The 25353-nt window shown below is 38.4% G+C and overlaps 3 protein-coding genes across 8 annotated transcripts in view; 2 read left to right on the forward strand and 1 right to left on the reverse strand.

The window, feature by feature from the left end:
• On the forward strand, positions 1-17586 carry LOC136253396 (uncharacterized). Of its 2 annotated transcripts, XM_066046050.1 has the most exons (7): positions 1-116; positions 7625-7849; positions 13464-13510; positions 13566-13644; positions 13694-13749; positions 13800-14212; positions 14604-17586. In XM_066046050.1, coding segments are annotated over exons 5-7 (2949 nt in total). In that variant the 5' UTR covers positions 1-116; positions 7625-7849; positions 13464-13510; positions 13566-13644; positions 13694-13747; the 3' UTR covers positions 17138-17586. The 2 variants fall into 2 exon arrangements, with proteins under 2 accessions (XP_065902122.1, XP_065902121.1); XM_066046049.1 differs by lacking the exons at positions 1-116; positions 7625-7849 and adding an exon at positions 12383-13109.
• The window catches only part of LOC136253398 (uncharacterized), a 20660-nt gene continuing 3218 nt past the window's right edge, over positions 7912-25353 (forward strand). Inside the window, exons 1-2 of one of the 5 annotated variants that reach the window (XM_066046056.1) lie at positions 7926-8098; positions 11254-12186. In XM_066046056.1, the coding sequence (XP_065902128.1) occupies positions 11355-12038 (684 nt within the window). In that variant the 5' untranslated portion in view covers positions 7926-8098; positions 11254-11354 and the 3' untranslated portion in view covers positions 12039-12186. The other 4 variants (XM_066046057.1, XR_010700116.1, XR_010700117.1 and 1 more) reach the window with 4 other exon arrangements.
• Positions 18070-24082, reverse strand: LOC136253610 (uncharacterized). The gene is made up of 10 exons (XM_066046276.1): positions 23907-24082; positions 23428-23543; positions 22697-22741; positions 22550-22642; positions 22409-22474; positions 22278-22357; positions 22168-22228; positions 22056-22106; positions 21948-21992; positions 18070-21087 (listed from the first exon to the last, which is right to left on the reverse strand). Exons 1-10 carry the CDS (start codon positions 23941-23943, stop codon positions 18070-18072), a joined length of 3612 nt encoding a protein of 1203 aa, XP_065902348.1. The 5' UTR covers positions 23944-24082.

Here is a 25353-nt window from a genome sequence, read left to right on the forward strand (position 1 = left end):
GGCGCTTATAATTTCCAATCGATAAGCGCCGTGCGGAGAAATATAGGGTCTGGCTACGCGAGACTATATGGCCAATATACTGAACAACTGTGACTGAGGATCTGAATTTTCAAAAGGTACAATGATTGTTATGTGTGTACTGCTGATTCTTGTGCTGAATGCTACGAAACTAGCTAGCTGACTGAAATTATGCACCTATCAATGTCATGCCCCACCCCCAGGGTTAGGGTGGGGGAATTCAGGGGATTTGACGAAGTCTAATGTCAAATTCCCTAGAACTGGGGCTAAGAAGCTTGTCAAACCCCACTATGTCCCCACCTCAGTAGAGGGGTTTCTAATTTACCTATTACATATAATTTTTGGTTCAGCAAACTGCTGCCATCAAAAGCCCCAGGGGTGGGGCAAGTGTATCGATGTCAAATCCCCAGTAGGTGTATGGGGACCCCCAGAGGTGGAGGGTGGGGTTGATAGGTGCGCAAGTTAGCTAGCTCGGCTACAGCTATATGTTTGAGCAAAAATACAAGGCATTGGGAGTTGATTACCTGTTCTTGTCCACAAAATGATTTGTGTGCAGTCATTTTTCATTGTTCTCAACTGATTTAAGAAAACAATGCTATCCAAACCCAAGGGGTAAGTAACAAGCCAAAATCATCCACGAAATTTCAAAGATAGACATACGGGTACCCATATTTCATGAACATTTCATTTTCACCTTTAATATTCAGTGATTCCAAAATTAGAAAATCCGTAATTTAAACTTCTGTTTACATTCGTTCAATTGTCAACTGTCATCTTTTAAATGTCCAAAATTTCAGGCTTCTATCTTTCAGAAATAATTTCAGAAGTAACCTATGAAATTTCATGTCGTTAACTAGCTACCCCTCATCTAAATCGCTACTAAATAGCACTGAATGGAGGCTATCTAGACCTGTTAGTATAAATACAGACTATATATGTGACTGGGCCTGCGAAAACAGGGCATGTGGGCACAGTCTACAACCCATCACTCTTCAGGTCATATCTCAGTACTGGAATGGTATTTGTGCAGTCTGTAACTTGCATCATGATGCCAATTAAATGCTGACTAAGAGCTGATAATTGCAATACCATAGCATAATGGTAATAAATGTTATGAGTGATGAAAGTGTGAAAAAGTAGGCAAAAACCATGTGCCCACATGCCCTATTATCGCAGGCCCGGTCACATATATAGGTGGAAAGAAGATGTGACACTAATATGCAATCTAAAAATCACGTAAATTATCATTATTTTTGTAGGGTAAAAGCCTTGAGCAGCAACAAGGTTTCATCATATTCCAGCATAATACTCTGTACATAAATTATGGCAAAAATCGCAAGGAATAAGAAACATCATTTAGTATAGGTACACTGTATTTGTTGCAGCAGTTACAGGTCGGAAAACTAAGTCACAGGTAAAACTTTGGCTGGTTGTACATTGATCCCAGGCCAGGTTTGATTCAAATCTACCTAGCCACATCGTGTGAACTGTTAGCATCACTGTGTACAAACAAGCTTGAAATTTATACATTATGGAATAGCCTCAATTAGGTTAATATATATATATGTAAATTGCTGATAATGTTTTAACCATCAACGTCGTGCTCGGAATTTTCTTGGCTGTTTTAATAAAACAAAGTCACATCCAAGTAGATCCTGTCCTCATTGTGATTACTACATATCCAACCAGGTCAGTGGTGCTGACCCATGGTGTTTCATCCTGATTATAATGGCATAGACATTTGCCACCATAACCAGCCTTAGTGCTCAAGCATATCATACACACTACGTACAGATACATGCACAGTCTTGGTGCATTACTCACGTGTGTACAATAGGCCTTTATCTATTTTCTAGGGTAATCATAACAGTTATATTGTGAATGACCAGTTTAACGATTTGATGAATATATGTAAGTTTGCCTAGCCTTACATATATATACACCAACACAAATTTTGGCTGCATTGTGATTGCCAGAGTTTTGCCTGCCTAGTTTTATTATCATACAATGTAATTGTAAACCATATCTGTATACACCAACAAAAAAATTAATGCAAAGAAATGGCCCAGTAGTCGAATGGTGGTAGAAATCTGTGCTTGTTATCAAAGTCAGGACCAAGTATGCTTTGATGTACATGTAAATGATATTAGCTTAAACTTGTGAAATGGCAAACAGTTGCCTTTGTCCATTTAGTCAGTAGTGTTTATATGAATGAATGTACGATTGGGGCTGAGTATTGGTAACAGAACTATATAAAATTATTATAAATCGCAAAATGTGTATTGTTTATTTCACCCACAATCACTCGTGAATTCCATTGGTTAGATTATAAATACATTTTGGTTTTGCTATTAGGATGGTGTTCTTGCCTGGTGATGTGGATGTGGTTGTGTGTAGTATTGTGGCACAGTATTGTGGCCACATGCATGCCACACACACCACTTCCTCTGTGCCATTAGACCTGAATACCCTGGTGATGACTGCTCAGCTGTGTGTACATCTGTGTCATCCCACAGGTCAGGCATATTAGTTCTGGCCTGAGGACTGGCACATGTGGCCATTCAACTGGTCAGTACTCACCAGTCCTTTTTGCATTGTCGTTGTTCATGTTTATCCTTGCTTTCAGATTCACTAGTTACTTTACAGAAATGTATATATCTCAAATGTGGCATAGTGGATACAAGTGCATATACTGTACGTATGCGCATCAGGTAAAGGGGGACAAATCACAAAGGATTGCACTGTAAGTAAACTGTATAGAAGAGAGTTCTATGGAATGTAATACAACACATCTTTGAAAATAGTTCGTTGAGATTACGTTGTTTGTTTGGGCTGTTTTTACTAAAGCTCAGACTTTGGTGTTTGATAACTTTGTTGAAGTTACTGTTATGTGAGCAACATAGTCAACCTCCTTAGTTTAAGTTTATAGCGAGTGTTTATATGGTTACTAAGTAGTTCTGTTTATTGGATGAACTTAGTATAATGCAATTCAGCAATTCAGCTTGTGGTCCCCGGCCGTCAATGGGTTACTTTATAAGAACATTTAATGTGTACGTATATGCTCTTAATTTGCAATGATGACCTTAGCACTGCATCACAAAAATGTTTACTTTAGGTTACTAGTTTACTCTCTTTTAGAGCTGTGTTATTTGACTAACACTTTGTTTGCGACAGAGAATAACTGTTTTTTGAATCATGTGTGAATAATAAATTGGTTACATGTAACTATAGTTTTTAGCAACAATAGCGTAAGCGATCAAATGTCGACTGGTATCTTTTGTCGACCACGGGTGTATTTAAAGTCGAATACTGAAATTATGAGGAGCTGCCTGAATATTCACTACGGTAAGGATAGTTGGTGACAAGAACTCTAGAAAGAATCCCAAGAAGTGAAACAGGCCCCAAGGAATACGTGAGAACTCTATCATATCCAAATAAGGAAAATGGAGATCAAGATGCTGTAACATTATGGAACGAACCTGAAATCACGCTCTGGATACACAAACAGTGAAATGGTAGCCAGTAATGGCACTGTCGTCCGTTTGAGCCATGTTGCAACACTAGACAAGGTCTTCTTCGTGTTTCATTTCACGAAGACTATAGAATACTTCGTTACCACGCGGTTGTTACAGGAAATACCATATATGGATATTGATCTTGAGAATTGTGGAGTCCAATAGTATCCATAACTAATCTACTCTGTAAATGCAGTTACTATGGCAAAGGGAAAAACCGAGGGTGGTCAACTTAAAGTTATGGAATAATCTATTATGGTTGAGTTAAAATACGCGTGGTCGACTTTCGATACGAGGGAATGAAATGAAAACTGTCTTGACTATTTTTGCCACACATTAAAGGTTAGTTAAGTATAGGCACAGATTCTACTTACACTTGCAGTGATGTTAAACTAATAAGCTTTGCCATGGGTTGAATGATATTGGTTTCATGGAGTATAATTCAATAGTAGTCAGACAATCATCACTTACGCTAATAGCCTTTAAAGAATCCTATCAATGCATTGAATTAAATCCCACAATTACAACTGAATGCCACTGGTTAGATTATAAATACATTTTGGTTTTGCTAATTGAGTGGCCTTCTGTCTAGTGGTATGGAGGTTCTGTTGTGTGGCTAGTGGTCAAAACCACATGGCAGAGCCTCCGTACAACTTTACAGACTGCCCTGACGATCTCTACCCATCTGGGTTGGTGCCTATGCCAGTCTGCAAGGCCCCCATGGTGGGGCCTTGCAGATTGACATACCACCATTCAGCTCTGTGGTTTTCGTCAGTACACACAACCCAGTACATCACACTTGTCAGTATCCCTGCTTAGGAGCATATACTGTTGACACAGGTGTGGTGTACTTTTTGTGACTCATTATTTTCATGCATCATATCATACAGTATGATAGTAGTGTATATTAGTGATCCTGAAGGTTTGGGATTAACTAGCCAAAAATATCACCAAACCTTAATGGCACCTTAGCAGTATTAGTTAGGTATAACCAAGCACAAAAGTGCCTTCAGTACAACCTGAAACACTACCGAAAACTTGCTACTAAATTATTATTTTTATTAATTAAGTGGAATGTTCTTATGACTGAATGCCTGACTGACTGATGGCTTCAGATTCAGACAAGCGTAATTCGATAATGGCTAAGGTTGTGGGCTTGATTTTTCACTGTTTGACGTTGCTCCAGCACAACAGGTTCCTTTTGGCACACCGCAGTACGTACAATGCATTCTTCATGGACTTACCTTTGTCCTCTTTTGTGTCCCATTTATCTGATGGCTTCCCTACGTTTGACAGGAATTGTCCAAGTTTCTGTTGCATCTGGATTGGTTGCAGAGGTCCTTCTCTTAGTGTTCCTCATTTGTAATGCTGTGTAATGGGCTGAACATAGCTGAAAATCAAGTGTAATAGCCACTTCAATATTTTAGTAATTGATAATATAATTGGGTCATACGTTCAGATGAATAAACAAAACCTGGTACCATTCTTTCTGTTCTAATGCAGCATGCGTGGGTTCAAGAGTCATAATAATGTTATATACAATTTTAAACAAAAAGTATAAGGAAAATTAAGAATTATTAGGATCATAGAAATAAAAAGTAGCAAAACAAGGGAGGTGGCTTTTACAATGCACTTCATAAGATTACAATCTGCTGACCACCTAGCCTTGATCACATGTGAATCTGATCATCCTGTGCTTGTCAATAAAGATGGTCCATTCATAACACTTTTATGATTTTCATATACATTTTCTATCATACAGTACAGTTGTACTGTACATATATTAGGGATCCTGCATGGAGGTCTGGCCAAAAAAAAAAACCACCCAAAAAGTAGCTTTGCAATACCTCTGGCACCTTGGCAGTATTGGTTAGGTACAGTACCGCTCAAATGCAGCATCATGTCGCGAGAGTTAAACAACTCACTAACACCCATTTCACTTGTATTCATCCTGTTTCACTAGGGATAAATACTCACGAGCGAAGCAGGTGCCATGCCTTTTAATTAGCAAGTGTTTTAATTGCTCACACTCTCGCGAGATGACGTTGCATTTGAGCAGTACCGTATATCAAACCTTAAATACAACCCTAAATTCTTCCAATAGGTTGTGACAAAATTTTATTTTATTTATTTGATGGAATTTTCTACTGACTTACTGTATGCTTGACACCTTCAGACAAGCGTAACTCGATAACGGGAAAGTCTACAGGCTTGATTTCTCAGTTCACTGTTTGATGTTGCTTCAGCCTGACAGGAGCTTATTGGCTTACTGCAGTACATATAATGCACACATCATGAACTTACGTTTGTCCCCATTTCTCTGCTGACAGCCAAAGGTGTTGATTCGCAGAAGCATATTGCTTCCCTACGTTCAGTTGTAAATGGGAATCGTCCATATTTTCCTTGGTGACTGGATAAATTGCAGAGGAGGTTCTCCTACTGTTCTCATTTGTAATGCTGTGTAACGGGCTGAACATACGTAGCTGAAAGTGAAGCATAATAGCCACTTTACTTTCGAATCAGTAAGTGATAGTTGGGGCACATGAATCGACCATATTTTTCATGGTGACTGGATTGATAATAACATGTACAAGGAAAATTAGGAATTTTAAGTTCAATAATTAGGGATCAAGCAAAATTGTGAAACAAAGGAGGTCACCTACTAGTGGACATTTTGGGAGGTGTAAGTGGCACTCCTGCCTTTGAACAGCTATTTTTGAGACGTAAAATGGATGGCTGGATTGATGATCTTTGTCCAATAAGATTTAGGCAACCTCCACATCACTACATTGATCTCTACTTGAACTTAAAATTCCTAATTTCCTTGTACCTATTTTTTACTGTTTTGTATCATTATTATGACTGGCATACCGTATTAGAAGAAAGAGTGTTGCCAGAAATATATTTTCTTCTGAATGCATGCCCCAACTATCAATTACTGAAATATCAAAGTGGCCACTACGCTTCGATTTTCAGCTATGTTCAGCCCGTTACACAGTGTGAAGAACACTACGAGAAGGACCTCTGCATTCAATCCAGTCATAACGGATAACTTCATTACAAACATAAGGAAGCCATTAGTGCAAATCGATACCGACCACTGTCAGCAGAGATACAGTGTAAATAGGACACAAAGAAGGGCACAAAGAAGGGCACAAAGAAGGGCACAGGTAAATCCATTGTACATGCTGCAGTATGTCAGGAGGTACCTGTCAGGCTGAAGCAACATTGAATAGTAAAAAAATTATGCCCATGGCCTTAGTCATTATCAAGTTACACTTGTCTGAATGCATCAATCAGCCGCCACGTTATATTGATATTTGACTTCTGAAAGCTATACAAGTTCACAAGGTAATTGAGCTTGTCCAGCTCATTCATTTTATGTACTAAAGGGTGTGTGTGTGCGTGTGCGTGTGTGTGTGTGTGTGTGTGTGTGTGTGTGTGTGTGTGTGTGTGTGTGTGCATTCTGCATTTGTAAAGTATTTATAATTATGATGCTATTTGTCAACAATCTGATTTTACCAATGCGCAAGAAATAATTATTGTGCTTTTAACTGAATCATGACCCTTAACTGTGTCGGGACATTTATTTTGTGAATGTAAACTGAGGAAACTAGCAATACAGACTACCTAAAGTACAGCAATTGCTTGTTTTTCTGCATAATGCTTATAATTTTGTTTACTCATACCGATCACTTTTGTTGCTACAGATCCTTACAGTATCCAATGGTCAATGCACGGCAGCAAGTGATACAAGTGGAATAGACTATAAACTTAAGTAATGTTCTAGTTCCTATTTGTTAGGCTAAGGCTGCAGCACATGTTGACCTTCAGTGCCAGCCACTGTAAAGCTATAATGATAATAATTGCTTTTCTGAGTTGCTACTAACATAATATTCCTGTCTGAAAGTTAATATACTTACGTTAATGCAATAACAACCTGGTTTGTGCACATTTTTAAATGTTGAAATTTTAAAGGCATACATACTGTATAGCTAGCTACATAGTGTACGTTTGTGTAAATTTTATACTTTTACACAGTTTGAAAATGCTTAATATAATTTTCATTGGTGGATTATTTGATTATACAGGAGGATCAGGTGTACTGATGGGCAGTATGACAAGGTGGCAGTATGACAAGGTGGCAGTATGACAAGGTGGCAGTATGACAAGGTGGCAGTATGACAAGGTGGCAGTATGACAAGGTGGCAGTATGACAAGGTGGCAGTATGACAAGGTGGCAGTATGACAAGGTGGCAGGTGCAATACATTTAACAGTGTTTGCACATCCAAGTTTCAATTGCCAACATCTGTAGGTTCGTGTATGTTCCAGTTGAAATATGAAAATCATTATACATGTATATAATATACAGTGGAACCTGTCTATAATGGTCACCTTGGGACCAGATATATCTGGCCTTTATATACAGGTGGCTGTTATAGAGAAAACCTGTATAAGGTGGTCAGCAGCATTTTAGTGGCTATGGCCGTTATAAATGAGTGATTATTATTAAGAGGCTCGCGCCAACCGCAATGCAGTAATACTTTAGTACAGAAAGGACAAGGTGAGCTCGAGCTTGTTATGAATGTTGGTTATAGCTATTGAATACGTTTAAGCAATGAAGCCTGATAGATTATATAGTATTCATTGAAAGGCAGGAAGTGTGATAATTGTGCATTAATTGAAACAGTGCCGTAGTGCCAGACAGTTGGCTTAACAAGCCACCATAAAAGGTAGCGACCGCTATATGAAGAAGAAAGTTATGTATACAGTGATTCATAGGCGAATTCTTGGTTGGCCGTTATACGCGTTAGACAGGTGACCGCTTAATGCAGACAACAATGCATACATTTGTATGGGAAAATATTTGGGACCTCGTGTCCATGGCCGTTATGCAGAGGTGACCGCTTAATCCAGGTGACCGTAACACAGGTTCCACTGTATATTGTTTATTTCATCCCACAATCACTTGTGAATGCCATTGGTTAGGTTATAAATACATTTTGGTTTTGCAATTAGGATGGCCTTCGGGTCTGGCGGTGTGGAGGCTGTGGTGTGTGGTATTGTGGCCACATCCCACACTCACCACTTCCTCCATACCACCAGACCCGGATGCCCTGGTGATCCCTGCCCAGCTGTGTGTGCGTCCGTGTCATCTCACACAGGTCCGGCCCAGACCCCACCTGTGTGCCTGCCATGCCTGGCCTGTGTTGGATGGCACAGACGGCATTCAGCTGGTCAGCGCTCACCAGCCATTTTGCCTCCCGGTCATGCCCCTTATTACCTTTGATGATTTTTAGAAACAAGTTGGGAGTTTACGTAGTGAAAAGATTCATTTTTCTGTAATCCAATTGTGCTTGTGTTGTTGATCATAATGCATGTCGTGTATACAGTATGTAGTATTATTATATTTTATTACTGTGCAAAACCTCAAAATAGAGTATAAGAGCACACTATAGTTATAAATTAAGTAAGGATTTAAAATGTTCTACATTTGATGAAGATGTAGCTAGTGTATGTAACAAAGAAGCTGAATGCATGTTGTTCACTATTCTTATTCTTTTGTATAATGTGTTCTATGTTTATTCAAAATTGCATCCTTCCTTTCATTTACAAACACTTGTGAATAGCACCATTTATGGTTCTGCGATATATGTACCTATATTTGAGCTGTTAACAAAGCCACTATACTTTCAATAGGACCTTGATACCAAAACTATGATACCGAAAATATTGAATACATAATAGTGGTTAGTAGTAAAAATGCAAGTATTTTGTAGCATCAAAATAAACTGCATGTTTACAACAGCAGCACATATGGACATGTACAGTAGCTGAGTATAATTTATTATTTTTATTTTTTTGCTTTGTCAATTTGCAATCCTTTCTTGTACTATGGGTCAGTGAGCGATACCTGTATTAGTAGCACACAGTATTTCCTTTGATGTTTGAAGTTACTAACAAACCTGTGGCTAGCCATTAAACCAAAGGCTTTACAGCACAAGTGTTGAAGGTCAGTAGGACCAGGTTTCTACAGCCTGTTTAAAATCGTTATACAAAGTATGTTTGAAAAGGTAAAAAGGCAAAAAATCCATGACTGGACCTGGGCAGCCTTGAACCTGCAGCCATTCAATTAACATTCAAATGCTTACAGGGGTCAGCCAGGCAGTCAGGGTGTTTTCTCATTGTCAATTTGTATATAGAAACTCTAGAGTTGTTACCACAAAATTAATGGACATTAGTTTGTTTGCTTTTAAGCCTTTACAACATAAGCAAAATATACTCACTCTTGGTGTGCCCTTGTGTATTGGCTGTTGTCATAATCTTCTGTATATTATTACGTAGATAAGATACATGGACCTAGTAGTTTTGCTTGATGTGAATTGAGGTCATTTTCTTTTCAGTACTGCAGAAATCTGTAACTATACTTGATAAGGTACAGTAAAATGTGATGGTGATGTGGCTAAACCAAATAAGAGTGCTATTTTACAAAAAAAAAATGTTGTCAAAAACCGAATTATTAAATCCTTATATTTCAACACAAGAAACTAAATGTCTAAATTATCTAGCACTGGTAGAAGTGACAAAGGTTCCAGGTTCCATTCCAGGTTCCATTCAAAGGTTGGATATACGGTATTGCTAAGGGCATCGCAGTAGGTGTGACCAGTAAGGCCAGAGCCTCACCCATTTTTGGGTAACTTTAAAAAGAACTTATAAACTTGATGAAGCTAAAACTAAAAGTAGTGAACATGCAATACTTAGCATTTATGTAATAGCAACAATTGAAGGAAACGACACTTATCTAGCCTGTGCAAGTCGATTTCGTCCTTATAAAGTGCCTCTAAATATAGTTGTGGTCGCGAGTAAAACAGTTGCCACACCCTTCAATTAGCTTGTATTTTATAGTATTATGCTCACACTCACACGAGATGACACTACATTGAGCGGTACCGTAGCTATATGCATGAGATACCTCAACACATGACATCATGATTACATTCAGTCCACTGTCGCACAACATGGATTATACATTTGGCACAGTTGCTTAATGTTCACCTGGCCTGCAAAATTCCTTTGAGGTTCTCCCTTTAATACTGCCTCATAGCTTAGCATGGGGTACATATCAAAGTTTTTGAAACGGGATTCAAAATCACTTCAGTGATTGATTCACAGTGATAGCTATCCATTTCATCTCATGTGAGTGTGCATATGTAACTAATTTGGCAAACATTAACAACTTATCTGTAAGACTATATTCAAATAGAAAGTTGTTTATTTACGAACTTTTGGAATCCAAACTATGACATCATCTTCTAATGATACAGTTGGAAATCTGCTTGTAGCTGTTACTAACAACTTTTCTTGATATCTTTCCCTAATATGGTTGGACAGTACCAGTCAGTGCTTTCCCTGTACTCAATCATTTTCTTGCTAATTATTTTAATATATTTTGCTAATTATTTTAATATATTTTCCTTATTTGGTAAGAAAGCACTTAGGATGAGCATACCGCACCACACCACATATTACACCATCACTACGAATAATGTCTAGTATTGTTGATGGACAGTAGAGGGACTAAGCTAGAGTCAGTTACAATGTTCAGTTGGTTTATTAGTATAGTACTGCTAGGGTGTACATGGAGGGCAGTGCTGTGTGATGATAGTGAAGTCTCTTATACATTCTATAGTAAATTTGGGACTGAATCTTTCTTGCCAGGTAAATCATGTGCTGATATTTACCAGATCAGTAAAGCTAGTAGGGGTAGATCGGGATATTATTGGATAAGGACTACATCACTTGTTAGAGTCTACTGTGATATGGAACTAGAGTGTGGTGGTGTAAAAGGAGGCTGGATGAGGATTGCTTATCTTGATATGGCTCAGGGACACTCTTGTCCTTCACCGTGGAGCAGAATCATAATACCTGGTACTTCTAAAGAAGTGTGTAGAACCCCCGATGATGCAGGCTGTTACTCTGTCACCTATTCCACTCATGGTATGAACTACAACAAGATCTGTGGTAAAGTTAGAGGATATCAAAAAGGCTCTACGGATGCTTTTCATTCTGCAGTGAAAGGTGGTAAATCAATTAATAATGTTTATGCTGATGGGATATCAATAACATTTGGTAATCCTCGGAAACATGTATGGACATATGCTGCGGGATTTACTGATGATGGAAACTATCCCCACTACAATTGCCCATGTGCTCACATTCCAGGTCCTGATCCTCCATCATTTGTTGGTGACCATTATTACTGTGACTCTGGTGACACAGGATCTTATGATGTATCTGCGTATTATAGTGGAGATGTGTTATGGGATGGAAAACAGTGTCATGGCTCTAACAATAACTGTTGTACTAGTACTGATATGCCATGGTTCTTTCGACAACTGGCTAGATCTGTGAATGGTGAAAATATGGAAGTACGAAATTGTCATTTGGAAACCTTTTCTGATGAAGATACCCTTGTTGAGGGCTTGGAACTTTATGTGCAATAAATAAACCACTGCACACTTTTTGCTGATTAATCTATGCTGGCAGATTAGTTGCTAATACATATTGAATAGTTTTAGAGCTATTTATATACCACATGAAAAATGAAACTGTACATACATTTTTGCAAAATAAGAAACCTTTTTTTGGGCAGATGTACCAATGGATGTTTGCATATTTAGCATAACTACTTACAGCAAACTTTCCTGATTCAGATCTGTGAAATATACATACATAATGTATATATGTACAATATTACGTAAGTATCAAAATGCTACAGTAGCTACTGTACTTGGTATACTGCAGTCTATACATCATGTAAAAGCAGTTCATTTGCTATATAATATTGAAGTGCATTACTAGTGTTTGTAAGACTGATTAAACCCCAGTGCGTGGGAGTATCTAAGCACCACGCTGGGTTATAACTACCATACAGCTAGACAGAGCGGTGCTGCTACTGTACGATGTATTAGTTATCACCCTGTTGAGGAGCCACTCAGTCTCTTTCGTGACATCATAATAACTGCGAATGGCATTGTTTACCAATGGAACAAAGAGCCAAATAAGGAAATATTGATACAAAACACCAATACAGCACTTAAAACTACCTAAATCTTACAAGAAAACTGTTAATCCTTTACACAATAACACTACAAGTTACCAATACGATAGTTTAACAGGCCTTCGTTAAAACCCGGAACGGACCGGACCGGACCGGACCAGAATTTTATTGTTGAGGAGTGCATATCCAACTAAAATAAATTTAGGTGCGCTTATACATTCGCGTGTTGTACAATCACGTGTTTTTATCTATGGTTGCACAGTTGTAGTTGCGTGTTATTTCACGCATGTTGCCACGTGTGGAAGGTTATCCTCGTGTGTAAGCTGTTCTTCTACCAGAATAATAGATGGAGGCGATTGTCATTAGCTCTGAGTCCAACATAAGTGGTTGCGACTCCGATGATTCTGATTTCGAGAGAGAGATCGAGGAAGCGAAAAGACGTTCAATACTAGAGTGTAGAAGAGTTGGAGAACGAAGCGATGATGATGTTGGAGAAGGAAGTAGCACAATAAAGGTAACAGCAGTTTTTAGTACCATGTGTGTTGTGGAGGATAATATTCGAACGAAAATAGGGTATAGAAATATTCCATCTCCATAGTAACAAAAATAGGCACCGTAATTCCTTGATTATTATACCGTATGTCGGCCATATTGTTGTTGTCCTCTTGGTGAATGTCTTCTGTATATATGCATGCCAGTGTTGTAAGTGGATCAGTACTGCTGTCCTGCTAGACCCCTTGACCCAAATAGTAGTCCGTATGTGACCCAGTTTACTGAAAGCAGAGTACACCTATCGGTAGACTTTTAGTCTCCAGTAGTCCCAAGCTCCTCTGCATAAATATATTTACTCATGTTTTATATTATGCAGACTGACAGACATGTGAAGAAAGAAAATGAAAGTGATGTTTTCCTATTGTAAGTAATTCTGCTCTGATTTTTATAGCCATATGCATATATATGTATTCCCCAGAGATAAAGATCATGCTAATAGCAGACCAAATGATTTTAGAAGCAGGGAACATGGATTTGTTTGTGCAATAGATAATGAGGTTACAATTTGATGTCATGTAGTATTAGCTTTACAAGTCTATTGTTTAGGATGAAATAGATGAACCTGCTTTGAGCAGTGATAGTGATTGTTCCTCTCCAACCATGTGAGGACATTATCACTTGAAATGTATATTGTTATCAACACATTTTTTAGGAGTGAAGTTGATAGAAAATATTTAAACAACGACAAATGTGTCCCTATTTATGATGTACGTAATATTGGGTGTACCTACAGTGAAGCAGTCAGAGTGCTTTTAGATGGAGATGCTAGTCTGATATGTACGAAACAGCCTATTCTTGTTGAAAACAATTATATGTTTCTTGTGGATTTAAATTCGCTCGATGATCCTGATGATATTAAGAGTGATGACTGTGGGCATTGGATGCACAATGGTCGCAAATCAATCCATGTTGCTGTGAAGTTTCAAAATGAAAATGTAATAGATGTGCATTCCATTGGAAAGTCAACAACACCAGATGAAAATAGTAGAGTATACTGCTTAGTCCGTACATATTATATACATGACCCACACAAGGATTTCAAGAGAATTTTATATCACATTTTTGGTGAGTTTAAAATTGCTAGTTACTTTTGTAGTCTGGACATCCTATACATTTTAGTGTATACACACACACCCAGTCACCCACAAGAACATGCCCCCAATGATCCATTACAATGGTACTGTGAAAATTACTGTTCTATTTGAGTATTTTGTCTAGGATGTGCATTCTTTCATGTAATTTAGTGAAGTTCTGTATGTAAATATGAACAATATTTACTTTTAGATTATCTGAATGCACTCAGAGCCCAATAAGTTCTGATAATAGAGGGACCACTTTTAAAATAACATTTGTTTGCTTGTGTATTATATATAGTACATTTCATGTGGCATTACAATGGTTATGTGTATGTATTACTTGTGCATATTGCTTTAACTTTAACATTGTTTTTATCCAGATGCCAACAAAACCAGACATCACTTGTGCCTTGTGCAATACTACTTTGACAAGACACCACCCCATAAGATACTTTCTAAAGCACATGGTAACAGTAAAACAGAAAGGCCTTATTGTCGTACCATGAAAAGTGTACACAACACATTAAAACAGAGTGTTAGTGCTACACCAAAACAGGCACTTGCTGATTCATTGCATAAGTGTGGAGGATTGCTTGGGGCTCGTAGTGTGGGATGTCTTCCGAAGAGTCGCAGTCAAGTGAGGTACCACCAGTCAAAAAATAAACAACAATCAGGAACTGACTCGTTGTTTACTGTGATGCTTCAATGCAAGTCTACTGATGCAAATTCTGATGCTGCATTTGTACGAAGCGTGGTGGCAGCACCAGAACCAATGGCAGTACTAGCCACAAATCGTCAATTAAATGACATGGTGAGATTTCTGACTGATCCAAGTCAACATGCAGTGATGGGAATTGACCCTACATTTAATTTTGGTGACTTCAATGTCACACCTATAGCATTTCGTTACCTACTTCTGGAACACAGAAAGGAAGGTCATTCACCTATTATGCTTGGCCCACTTCTTGTTCACCAGCAGAAGAAATTTTCATCGTATCACTTTTTTGCTTCCACTCTGATAAGTCTCTGTCCTAGTCTTCGAAATATCAAATCTTTTGGTACTGATGGTGAAACACAGCTATTCCAAGCCTTTCAAACTCAGTTCCCTGAAGCTGTACACTTACGATGCTTTCGTCATTTCCGTGCCAATGTAATTTCCAAGCTAAAAACTCTTGGTGTTTCCTCTGATATGGTTGATCATTACATGAAAGATATATTTGGAGCTACCACAGATGGGCTACATGAGATTGGTCTGGTTGACTCTTCAACAGAAGAAGAATTTGATCACAGATTGCAAGATCTACAGGGTACTTGGAATAGTCATGAAAGATCTGTCAACCCACATCATGTACCGTCATTCTTCAACTGGTTTGTGAAAGAGAAAGCTGGAGATATTAAGAGCAGTATGCTATTGTCACTGAGGGAGGCTGCTGGTTTAGGAAGTCCTCCGTCTCCTTTCTACACCAATGCCAATGAAGCTTTGAACAGTATGCTGCATGAGAAAGTAAAATACAAAAAGTCACAGTGGCATGAATTCAATGAGTCAATGAAGGAATTAGTTACAGAAAGCTATCGTTTGGTTGAACTGGCGGTAATCGATATGGGAGATTTTAAATTCAGACCTCAGTACCAAGACCTGGTTGTAACACAGAGACGATGGTTCCAGATGACCCCCCAGCAACGGAATCACCATCTCTCAAAAGTTTCGTCAGCTTCTCTCAAGCAAAATGAATGTACCAATGTTGCCATTTCACTGCCCAGCTTGCCCACCACTCCAGATAATGTGTCATTGTCACTGTCCTTGGATGATGTGGATATCCCATCTGTACCTAGAAAACTTTTAGAAGGAATGTGGCATAAAGCAGAGAATCTTCTTTGCACCCAAGGCCAGGTTATAGAAGGTCCTACATCAAGCTCAAACACAAGGTGTTATGTTGTAGTCAGCAATTCATCAGACTGCCCTCATATAATCAAGCAAGGCAAGTCTGGGCAGTTTTCATGTGAGTCATCCTGTTTGATGTGGCAGTCTTCCAAAATATGTGCACACTGCATTGCTGCTGCAGAATATTCTCATCAACTGGAAGAATTTTTGGCATGGTATAAGAGTTCAAAGTCAAAACCTAATCTTTGTAGGTTGTCAAAAGTAGACATGCCAAAGGGAAGAGGCAGGAAAGGTGATAAGCCACCAAGAAAGAGAAAGAAGGGAAGTGCAACCTGTTTTGCCTTAGTGGACCGTCAAGCTACAATTTCTCGTGCAGACCAAAATATTTCAGATGTGCCCATGTTATCTGCTAGCTCAAGCAGCACTGATTGCTCTACATCATTTACTGCACCTCCGTCTCCTCACCCATGGATGTACACACCAATTGAGAGCCAACAGTCATGTTACAATACATCTATGCAAAATAATTTTTCTATGGGTTTGTTCTCTCCATATTCTCAAGTTGGATATCAAGCATTTCATACTCCACCTCAGGTGTATCAATCACAGAGTACTCCACCATTTGTGCCTCAAGTATACCAGCCACAGAGTTTAGTGTCACGTCAGTCAAGTCCCAGCATACAGCCACAAAGCCATCCTTTTTTTGTCCGTTTCATAAGCGGGAATATTCGTACATGCCAGGGATGTAGAGAGAGTCTAAGGCTACCAGATGGAACAATTCCAAATCCGCCGAATGATATTGTAGTGGCTCGTCTTGAAAGAAGACCATACTTTGATCGGAGTAGCGGAGATTGGTGTTTTCCTCGACGAGAAACAAACAGCCATTATCATTTCAAGTTGTCTTGTGTTGTCAAAGCGGACCCTTTGTTTGTACCCAGCACACTGCAGGTACCACCAGATGTAATTGAAGACCTCACCCCTGATCACCTGGAGTTAGTTGCTGCTGAATTTGGCCTCACTATTAGCAGTTAGTAGGGTATATACTGAACTGGTGTATTCTAACAGTTTAACATTTAGTATTTAGCTATTTTATAGGTCTTGTGGTTATATTGCTTTGTAGTTCATTTCAGTTCAATTCCAACTAATAGCGTAGTGTGTGTAAATAGCTACAAACTTATAGCTAATCAGTCTGACGGCAGTGATATGCCCAGGGTGGCAACTCTACTGACTATTCAGTCCAGCTCTTAACATTTTAGTTTATGTAGATCAGCGTTAGTTTGTATCTCGCCGCCATTAATACTGTTAGCTACAGTGAGAGTATAGATTCGCGTGTAAACATACCGGTATATTTCCTTCGAAATCACCATCAATCACTCTGGCGATCAGTGGAGAATAGCGCCCTGAGTACAAATGATTCCTGTGATTGAAGAGCAGAGTCCACGTCCTGTATCCCTAGCAAGCGCACCTAAATTTATTGTAGTTGGATACGCGCTCCTCAACAATAAAATTCTGGTCCGGTCCGGTCCGGGCGAATTTTTTTTTTGTACGAGGTTTTGTAACTTTAATATTTCCATTTAATGGTTTTACGGAAATATCCATAAAGTGAACAGATATCAATTACTCGACCCTGCACAATCGAACGTAATCATTTTAGTTACACTGTAGACTATACAGCTAGACTCTGTACGTAGTTATGCTTAAGCTTAAACAGTCAGCGCGTTCACCTTAGGTCATTGAAGGACCCTCCTAGTAATGAATGCTATTTTTAAGACACGCATGCAATTAGCTAGTTAGCTATTCATTGTGTCCCTAGACCTTAATTGTTCCAAAGTGTCCCAGTGGTTCAAATATAATTGCATGCATTTAAAAAGACACATTGTACATAACTGACTACTACAGCCGTACTGAAATTCCACAAGACTAACAAGAGTGCAAAAAGTTGGCCACACTGTGATATGATGAGTTCACCATTTTCCAGCATTTTGAAGGCCCTTTGAAACATTGACAGAAAAGTTATGAGGGCGTTTACCCTTGGGCTCTCTTCTTGATGGCATGTTGTAGCGATTAGTGTCATTTTCTTTTCCTCCGGTACAATTCAATTTTAGCGGTCTCCCTGATGTAACTGTTCCTTTACCCCTAGGTGTCCCCTTTCGACGGCGACCTGCAGCAGTTGCCTGCACTGGGATTCTATACCCTCTTCTTAACAAACCAGGTTGAACAGTCAACTTTTCCCCTGGAGACCATGCAAATTGATGCAATGCAGAAGCAAGCTTCGCAGTGGTACTACTTGCACACATATCTTGATATCTCTTTACAAACTTTTCAATTCCTGAGACCATGTTATAATCTTGATCCTTTTGTTGCAGGTGTTTTGTCATGTCTTCCATTACAACTTTTAGCTGTGACAATGTTTCAGAATTCTGGTCAACGTCTGCATCTTCTTCAATTTGCATCTCTTCACTGATTTCACACGTGCCATCCTCAACAACAATTGGGATCACAGCACTCTCTTCTTCCTCGATCTCAGGGAATTGCCTTTTACTATCACAAAAAGTTTTTTCATCAGATGCCTGCGACACAGCTGCATACATTGACAAGTCAGCCTCTGCCTTTTCTCCTAATGCTATATATGCCATCAGCTTCCTAGATTCAGGGTGCATGGAAGGAATAAAATTTATACTTGACTTATGAAAGTTGATAGCAACTGCTGCCTGGTGACTGCATGGAGACCCATCACTTCCTAGAACACAAGTGCAGAACCCCACAGACATATCCACTGTATACACATCGCCAGTATCCCTTGAGCTTACAACCTTAAACTGATCATTGTTGTCCGTAGTGTATATGTTTTCCAGCTTAATTTTGCTTGCATTGATACCTTTGAACTTCATAGATACGTAGTGATCAAACCTGCAATGAGCTATGCTGAGCAGCTTCCTCTGATAGTAAAGTTCTAAAGCATCTGTCACAAAGTGAAACATTTGAATGAGATTGTAGGCTTTGACACGACTAAATATCAATTCTTTGAGAATTTTCATGCCAGCTTCTGAATAATTGTTGGTGTGATTACCACGAACTGGCAAAGAAACACGAAAGCAAAGAGCCCACTGGTGTCTCTTGGTCCAAAGAGCTTTCACATAATTGCAAAAGTGGGGGTACTTGGATGCTGTAGTGTGCTTTAACAAATCACTGTAGCTCTCATTTAGTAATAGCTCAGATTTGCTATACAAAAGCTTTTTTAGCAAATTAATTAATATCACACGATCTCCCTGAACAATTTTGTTTTTACCATCATATAACCATGTCCATCGTCTCTGCAAGAAGTGGAATGAGCAAAGTAACAATGTTGAAGAAGGCCATACTGACTGCAAAGCAGCTTGTTCTGCTGCACTGTCATCTGTAAGTATGACGTTAGGTCCAACACTTGTACCGCTGTTGTAAAATGCATCTTGCGGCCACACCTTTTTTAAATCTGATAAAGCTGAACATAATGTAGATTCCTTTTCATCTGATGTCAATGCAATTCCTAAAGGAATGGATCCTCCTGCATGATTAGTTGAAAAAAGAAAGACAGATGTATTGAAGCGATCAAGGCAGGAAGTTGAATCACAGTACATGACTTCTGCCGCTTGTGGGAGGTTCTGATGAGCTCTTGTCATCATTGGAGTACAAATGGTAACAATCATTGGCTGAATAGCACATTTACGTCTTTTTGGAGGCTTGCCAGAATCACTGCAATCACTAATTTCTCCATCATCAGCGGATTCTCCTTTATCATTGGGCTTCATGCTGTCAAAAAACTGTAAAGTTGCTTTCCCACCTATTGAATTATATTTTTCATTATATAACCTTATTTCTTCTTCGAGTTTTTCAAACATTGATTTTCCATTCTGTAGTCCCAGTTCTGATTTCCTCCATGTATCAAACAATCTGCTTACATCTTGAGGATTAGGATTGACTGATCTATCTGCTAGTGTGGCCTGTGTTGAATCTGGATCTCCCAGCAGTTGTGATTCGTGATAGTGTCTTGCAGTAGCAGCTGAATGGCCCAGAGCAAACAGTGTGAAGTATGCATCCTTTGTTTCTTGGGATACTGATTTAAAGCTCAAGGTATGAAAGCATTTGATCGGATGGTTATGCTGAAACAGAAGTTTGACATACAAAGGATGGCTACGCTGTAAGGAAGTAGCCTTGTTGTTTGTTGCAAACAATGTAACAGAGAGTCTTGAAGGACAATTTGTTGTTTTGTTCCGTAAGGTACTAACCATAGTTGGCTTTTTAGGCTTCTTGCTTTTAGCGCTTAGCTGCTTTGCTGTAAGTTGTTTTCGATAATGGTGGCAATGCATGTCCAGCTTATACAACACTCTTTTTAAAGATGGATTGTATGTGCGGGTCTTGCGATATGTGCATTGGCTTGACTGAAAAAAAGCTGTAATCCAATCATTAAATTCTTCTTTGGAATGCAAGTTAACTCTAAATTCTACATTGAAACACTCCTTAGGTTCACCAGAAAATGCTTCCTGTGTCAAATCTTCGTACTTCTCGATGACATAAGTGTATGACATATTTGTACTTGTAGATTTTGGTGGAAGAATTGCCTTTAACTCATTATTTAAGTCATCCCATGTAATAATACAATTAAAACTATCCTCAAATGCAGTTTCGTCAACTAGTTCCATCTTGGGTTCTGTATCAATTGATTTCCTACTTTCATCAAGTTGTAAAAGCTCAACTGGTTGCACCTCAGGTTCTGTAACAAAGGATTTATTGCCGTCATTGAGTGCTAAGATATTGACTGGTTGCACCTTTGGTTTCATAAACATTTTACCACTACTGCAAAAAGGATCCTTCTCTTTTAGTGGCAAACAATGATCCTTCTCTCCTAGTCGCACAGAGTCACTTAGTAGCGTGTCACGAGTTAACAATAACTTTGTGTTAGCCAACTCATTTGCTATTCTCTGACGAATTCTAGGCATTTCCACCTATAGTGAAGATAAATAATATTACTGTCAGTGATATAAACACCACATAAGATAGGACATAGAATTAAAGCACCACTACATTAAAATACTACTGCAGACGACCGCAAAGTATGCATATGCATAGTACAGCCCTTCCATAAAGATATGCACCTGAAACATGATAAATTGGATACTTTTGTGCATGATCCTGAATATTAATGTTGATAGGACTGAGACAAATCGTAACAACTTCATTTCCTGAATGTCCAAACAAAACAAATTATTATGACATGGATATGCTATCTATGGTTGCACTTTAATTAGCATATACTAATATTCATAAAATTACAAAGCTTGTAGCAATAGCTATGGTGAAAGATCTGTAAAAAGGAATAAGGGAATATGAGAGTGCTTAAATTATCTGTATGATTTCATACCACTATACAAACACCATATTTTAGCTATGGCATAGTTCATACATAGCCTTGACTTATTATCATAAAAGCTGCCCTCGAATAAGAGCCACTGCTTGTATTTAAATATGCTGGTTGAATTGTTTGTAATACATGCACATTCAATACTGAATCCAGGAATATATTTAAGTCAGCTATCTGATTAAAACAGCACTTTTATGAGAGTATCTTAGTGTATAAAAGCATTTAAGGAATCAGGTCAGTTATTGGAGAGTCCATATAAATGCCCTGGCCTTAGTGCCACACAAGCCCATGGTAGTCTCTTTGAAAAACAGCCACCTTTGCATAATATCTGGTTAGTTTTCCTAGCTGAAAATCACAATAACCATGGCTACCAAACATGGCAAAATATTCAATGTGTACATCGTACAACATATGTACCTAGCTATTATTACATTGTACATGTACCTGTGTAAAAGTCATTGGGTAGTCCAGTAAGAGGCATCGGGCATACTGTATAATATGATACGAAACAACATTACTGTGTCAATGTCTTAATAACAGTAAATCCCTTACTTCTAACAGAAATACTCCACAGTCATACTGATTGTTCTGCTGTGGTATACTCTAATAACATTAAAATGTATTGTACATTTTCTACCAATATTACGCACACATTTAATCTTACACTCATAGTTTTGCATTGCCAAAGGTCCTTTGAAACAAGCTGCCGTTCATGAAAAAACATCCTAATTTTACAAAGCATAGCTCAATCACTAATTAAAGTATTTCACATACTTTAAAGATTCAAAACAACAAGTTTGTTCAGTGTTCAACGAATCATAGTATATCATCTTCTTATTGGCTAGTTCTATTGTCTAATTAATAATCAAATACTTTAGCAAAGGTGCCATACTATGATTACTAACCATCATTGTCCAGTGGCTGTCATTTGAAAAAATAGCAAGCAAATAATCACTCTCCAAAAAGTTTACCTTAAATTTAGCAAAAAAAAACAACAAAAAAACATAGTAAAGCTAGTAAATATAAAATTATATCAGTATACGTACCTTTGAGTACCAATTCTGCACACCAGAGTAGCCTGTCTCTAGTAGCTTCTTTGTAAAGAAACAGTTAAGAATAGTTAAACGTTGGGCACGACTCTGATGAAAAGCAGCTTTTCACAATTATGCTAACATTGTTACTAATTACCAAACCTTCTGAACATGATCTTCTAAAAGCCTTAGGTAGTCTGATATTACCTACAAAAACAGATACATAAAAAATATTACACTTGCAGAATCAACACTATGTAAGATATCATGAAGTATAGTTTCATGTTTACAATACACAATCCCTGAATATCTACAAATCTGAAAATGCTCGTGTGAAAAACTTTCAAGACTTATGTACTTGAAACAACTCACAAATTAATTTTCACTATAGTGTAAGCAATCAATTGCTAATCAACTCAATCGTTGGAAAATATATTGAATGCATGTTGTACTATAGTACTGTCTAGAGGTAATGTTACACTTGCGAGCAGTTGACACTCGTGTAGCCCATTGTCGACCTGTGAATTTCTTTGGCATGTGTGTGTTAGTAACTCACCACATGTAGCCACAAACTCGAGCTCCCTCTGGTGGTTGCTCCAGTAACCGCATGCCTTCGCATGTGATGATTTCCAGTTTTGTGTCATGTCAAGTCAGGGCCTGGATTTGAGCACTTGTGAGGTATTGTAACATTACCACTGGGCGGTACTGTATATAAAACAGTGGGATTTAATGCAATGAAGAAGTGTCGCGGTTTGTTAAGTGTAATAATAACCAGGGTAAATATTCGACAAGCAAAATCCTTGAATCCTGTTGCAAGTGTTTTAACCAGCACCGATTCACATACATGCAATGTACATAATGACTTAGCTGTGAAGTGCTAACATTAATTGTACCTTATCTGAGAGCCACTGGTTTCCAGCAAGACAGTTGTAATATTCATCACCATGTTCTACAGTCAGCTCATACTCTGTACAATCCATATCGGTGAGGTCAATCACAGCTGACTCCCCTAGAAATGCAGTAAATCCAATTGTTCAATTATATCGGTGAATGCAAGACATTATTGGGACAAGCCTACATCTATACATAATACCGTAACCCACCATTAAAAAATGGTATGATTTTATTAATTAGAATTGTTAATACATTGTGGCATATTTTGAGTCGTAATATACAATTAAATCAGTGCATGTGTGCTCTATCAGTAAACAATTCAAGCAAGACGGACTAACAGGTACACGATTGAGCCTTTATACAAAGGCTCCATCGAGTCACCCCAACAAATGCACACTTAATTGGCCCAATTCAATTGCTTCTAACCACGATACTGGCAAATACTAAAACGTACTGTAAATAAAATCACACTTCTCACCTGTAGCAGTATCACTATGGCCCTCGCTACTTTCCATCTTTCTATTCCTTGGCACCCCCACAACGCCAGGCAACGACCCACAATAACGCGCCAAACAAATTACGTATTTAAGTAGGCTTCCGGAAACTCCAGTTTATGTAGCTACTGGTGTACGAAGTTAAAGTGGCCAAACCTCGTACAAAAAAAAAATTCGCCCGGTCCGGTCCGTTCCGGGTTTTAACGAAGGCCAGTTTAACAAATGTCAAGAATAGTACGTGACGATTTTCGCTCCAGCAATCACTCCCAAGGTCACTATGGTGAAGAACTAACTTCCTCTAGCTTCATCGTTCTATCTTGGACTATGGTAGCCACTTGTTGGTCTTTATTTTTCTCTTGCACAACACGCGACACCACTATACCAATTTCTGACGAAGGCGAATCGTACCTGGAACCGCTGCTTCATAACACCGCCCTTCGCTACAGTTTGTAGGCAGTATGTAAGGTCTCTCTTGTGGCTACGAAGTAGAATCTCCACACAATTCGGATGAAATCTTGAGCACAGTGACAGGAACTCAAACCGGAACTTAATTTACTATCCGTAAACTTCTGCGCACTCCCGCGCACTGGGATATAAAACGGATATATCCCGTATACTCGGATGATATCATTGTTATTACACTCGTACCGGGATATAACTATAACTTGTCAGCTGATCACAATTCATCTCTGTGTGTTTATTAATCACTCTGTGTTTATCAAATAGCTAGTTTGTAACTAATTAATATAAAATCAGTCATAATCCAGTATATGTATGTATGTGGATGTGTTGGTTTGACAAAACACTTGTAGCATATACAGTACATGTAATATATACTGACAAAAAGACAGCAACTGTTACCTATAGAACAAGTTTCACATGCCAGCATAATCACAGCTGAATTCATACCAAATCTACCAACCACCAATACAGTACTGTGTCATGATACATGTCACATTGAGTGTAGCTACGTATAATATATGTATAACACTGTGCTGCTTTCATACATGGAAATTTAGCTATGAAATTTTCATTAATTGTTGTTTTAGGTTATATTAGCTGCTCTTGTCATGCTGTTAATGTTAACTAGTAGGATGTGTTCACACCTTCTCAGTTTGCATGAATTATGTGTCGGATTGAATTGTCAAAGATTCTATGCACCAGCAGGACCACATTCAGTTTAGTGATGTTCTTCACTACATCTTGTTACCGCACTAGTGAATACAACCCAAAATGTTTTCAGCAAGTCTCTATTAATGTCTGATTGGATCTAAATGCTGATACACACTGCAATGTAGTATGTGTAGCTCGTAGTCTTATGTTACTTACATATTACATATGGAAAATTAACCCAACTTAAATACGCCTTGCATGTACTCTGATTTCAGCTACAAAGCCCAAGGTTAATTTTGTACTTAAGTACTGATATGC

The sequence above is a fragment of the Dysidea avara genome, chromosome 4, assembly GCF_963678975.1.
Source record: "Dysidea avara chromosome 4, odDysAvar1.4, whole genome shotgun sequence".
Classification (NCBI taxonomy): Eukaryota; Metazoa; Porifera; class Demospongiae; order Dictyoceratida; family Dysideidae; genus Dysidea; species Dysidea avara.

Coding starts and splice junctions, on each gene's coding strand:
- LOC136253396 (XM_066046049.1), top strand. CDS start 12,942: ATGGAGGCGATTGTCATTAGCTCTGAGTCCAACATAAGTGGTTGCGAC. Junction 13,511..13,565: donor GAAAGTGATGTTTTCCTATT/GTAAGTAATTCT, acceptor TGTATTCCCCAG/AGATAAAGATCATGCTAATA. Junction 13,750..13,799: donor GATTGTTCCTCTCCAACCAT/GTGAGGACATTA, acceptor CACATTTTTTAG/GAGTGAAGTTGATAGAAAAT.
- LOC136253610 (XM_066046276.1), bottom strand. CDS start 23,943: ATGGAAAGTAGCGAGGGCCATAGTGATACTGCTACAG. Junction 22,107..22,167: donor GGCAATGCAAAACTATGAGT/GTAAGATTAAAT, acceptor TAATGTTATTAG/AGTATACCACAGCAGAACAA. Junction 21,088..21,947: donor ACCCAATGACTTTTACACAG/GTACATGTACAA, acceptor TCTTCACTATAG/GTGGAAATGCCTAGAATTCG.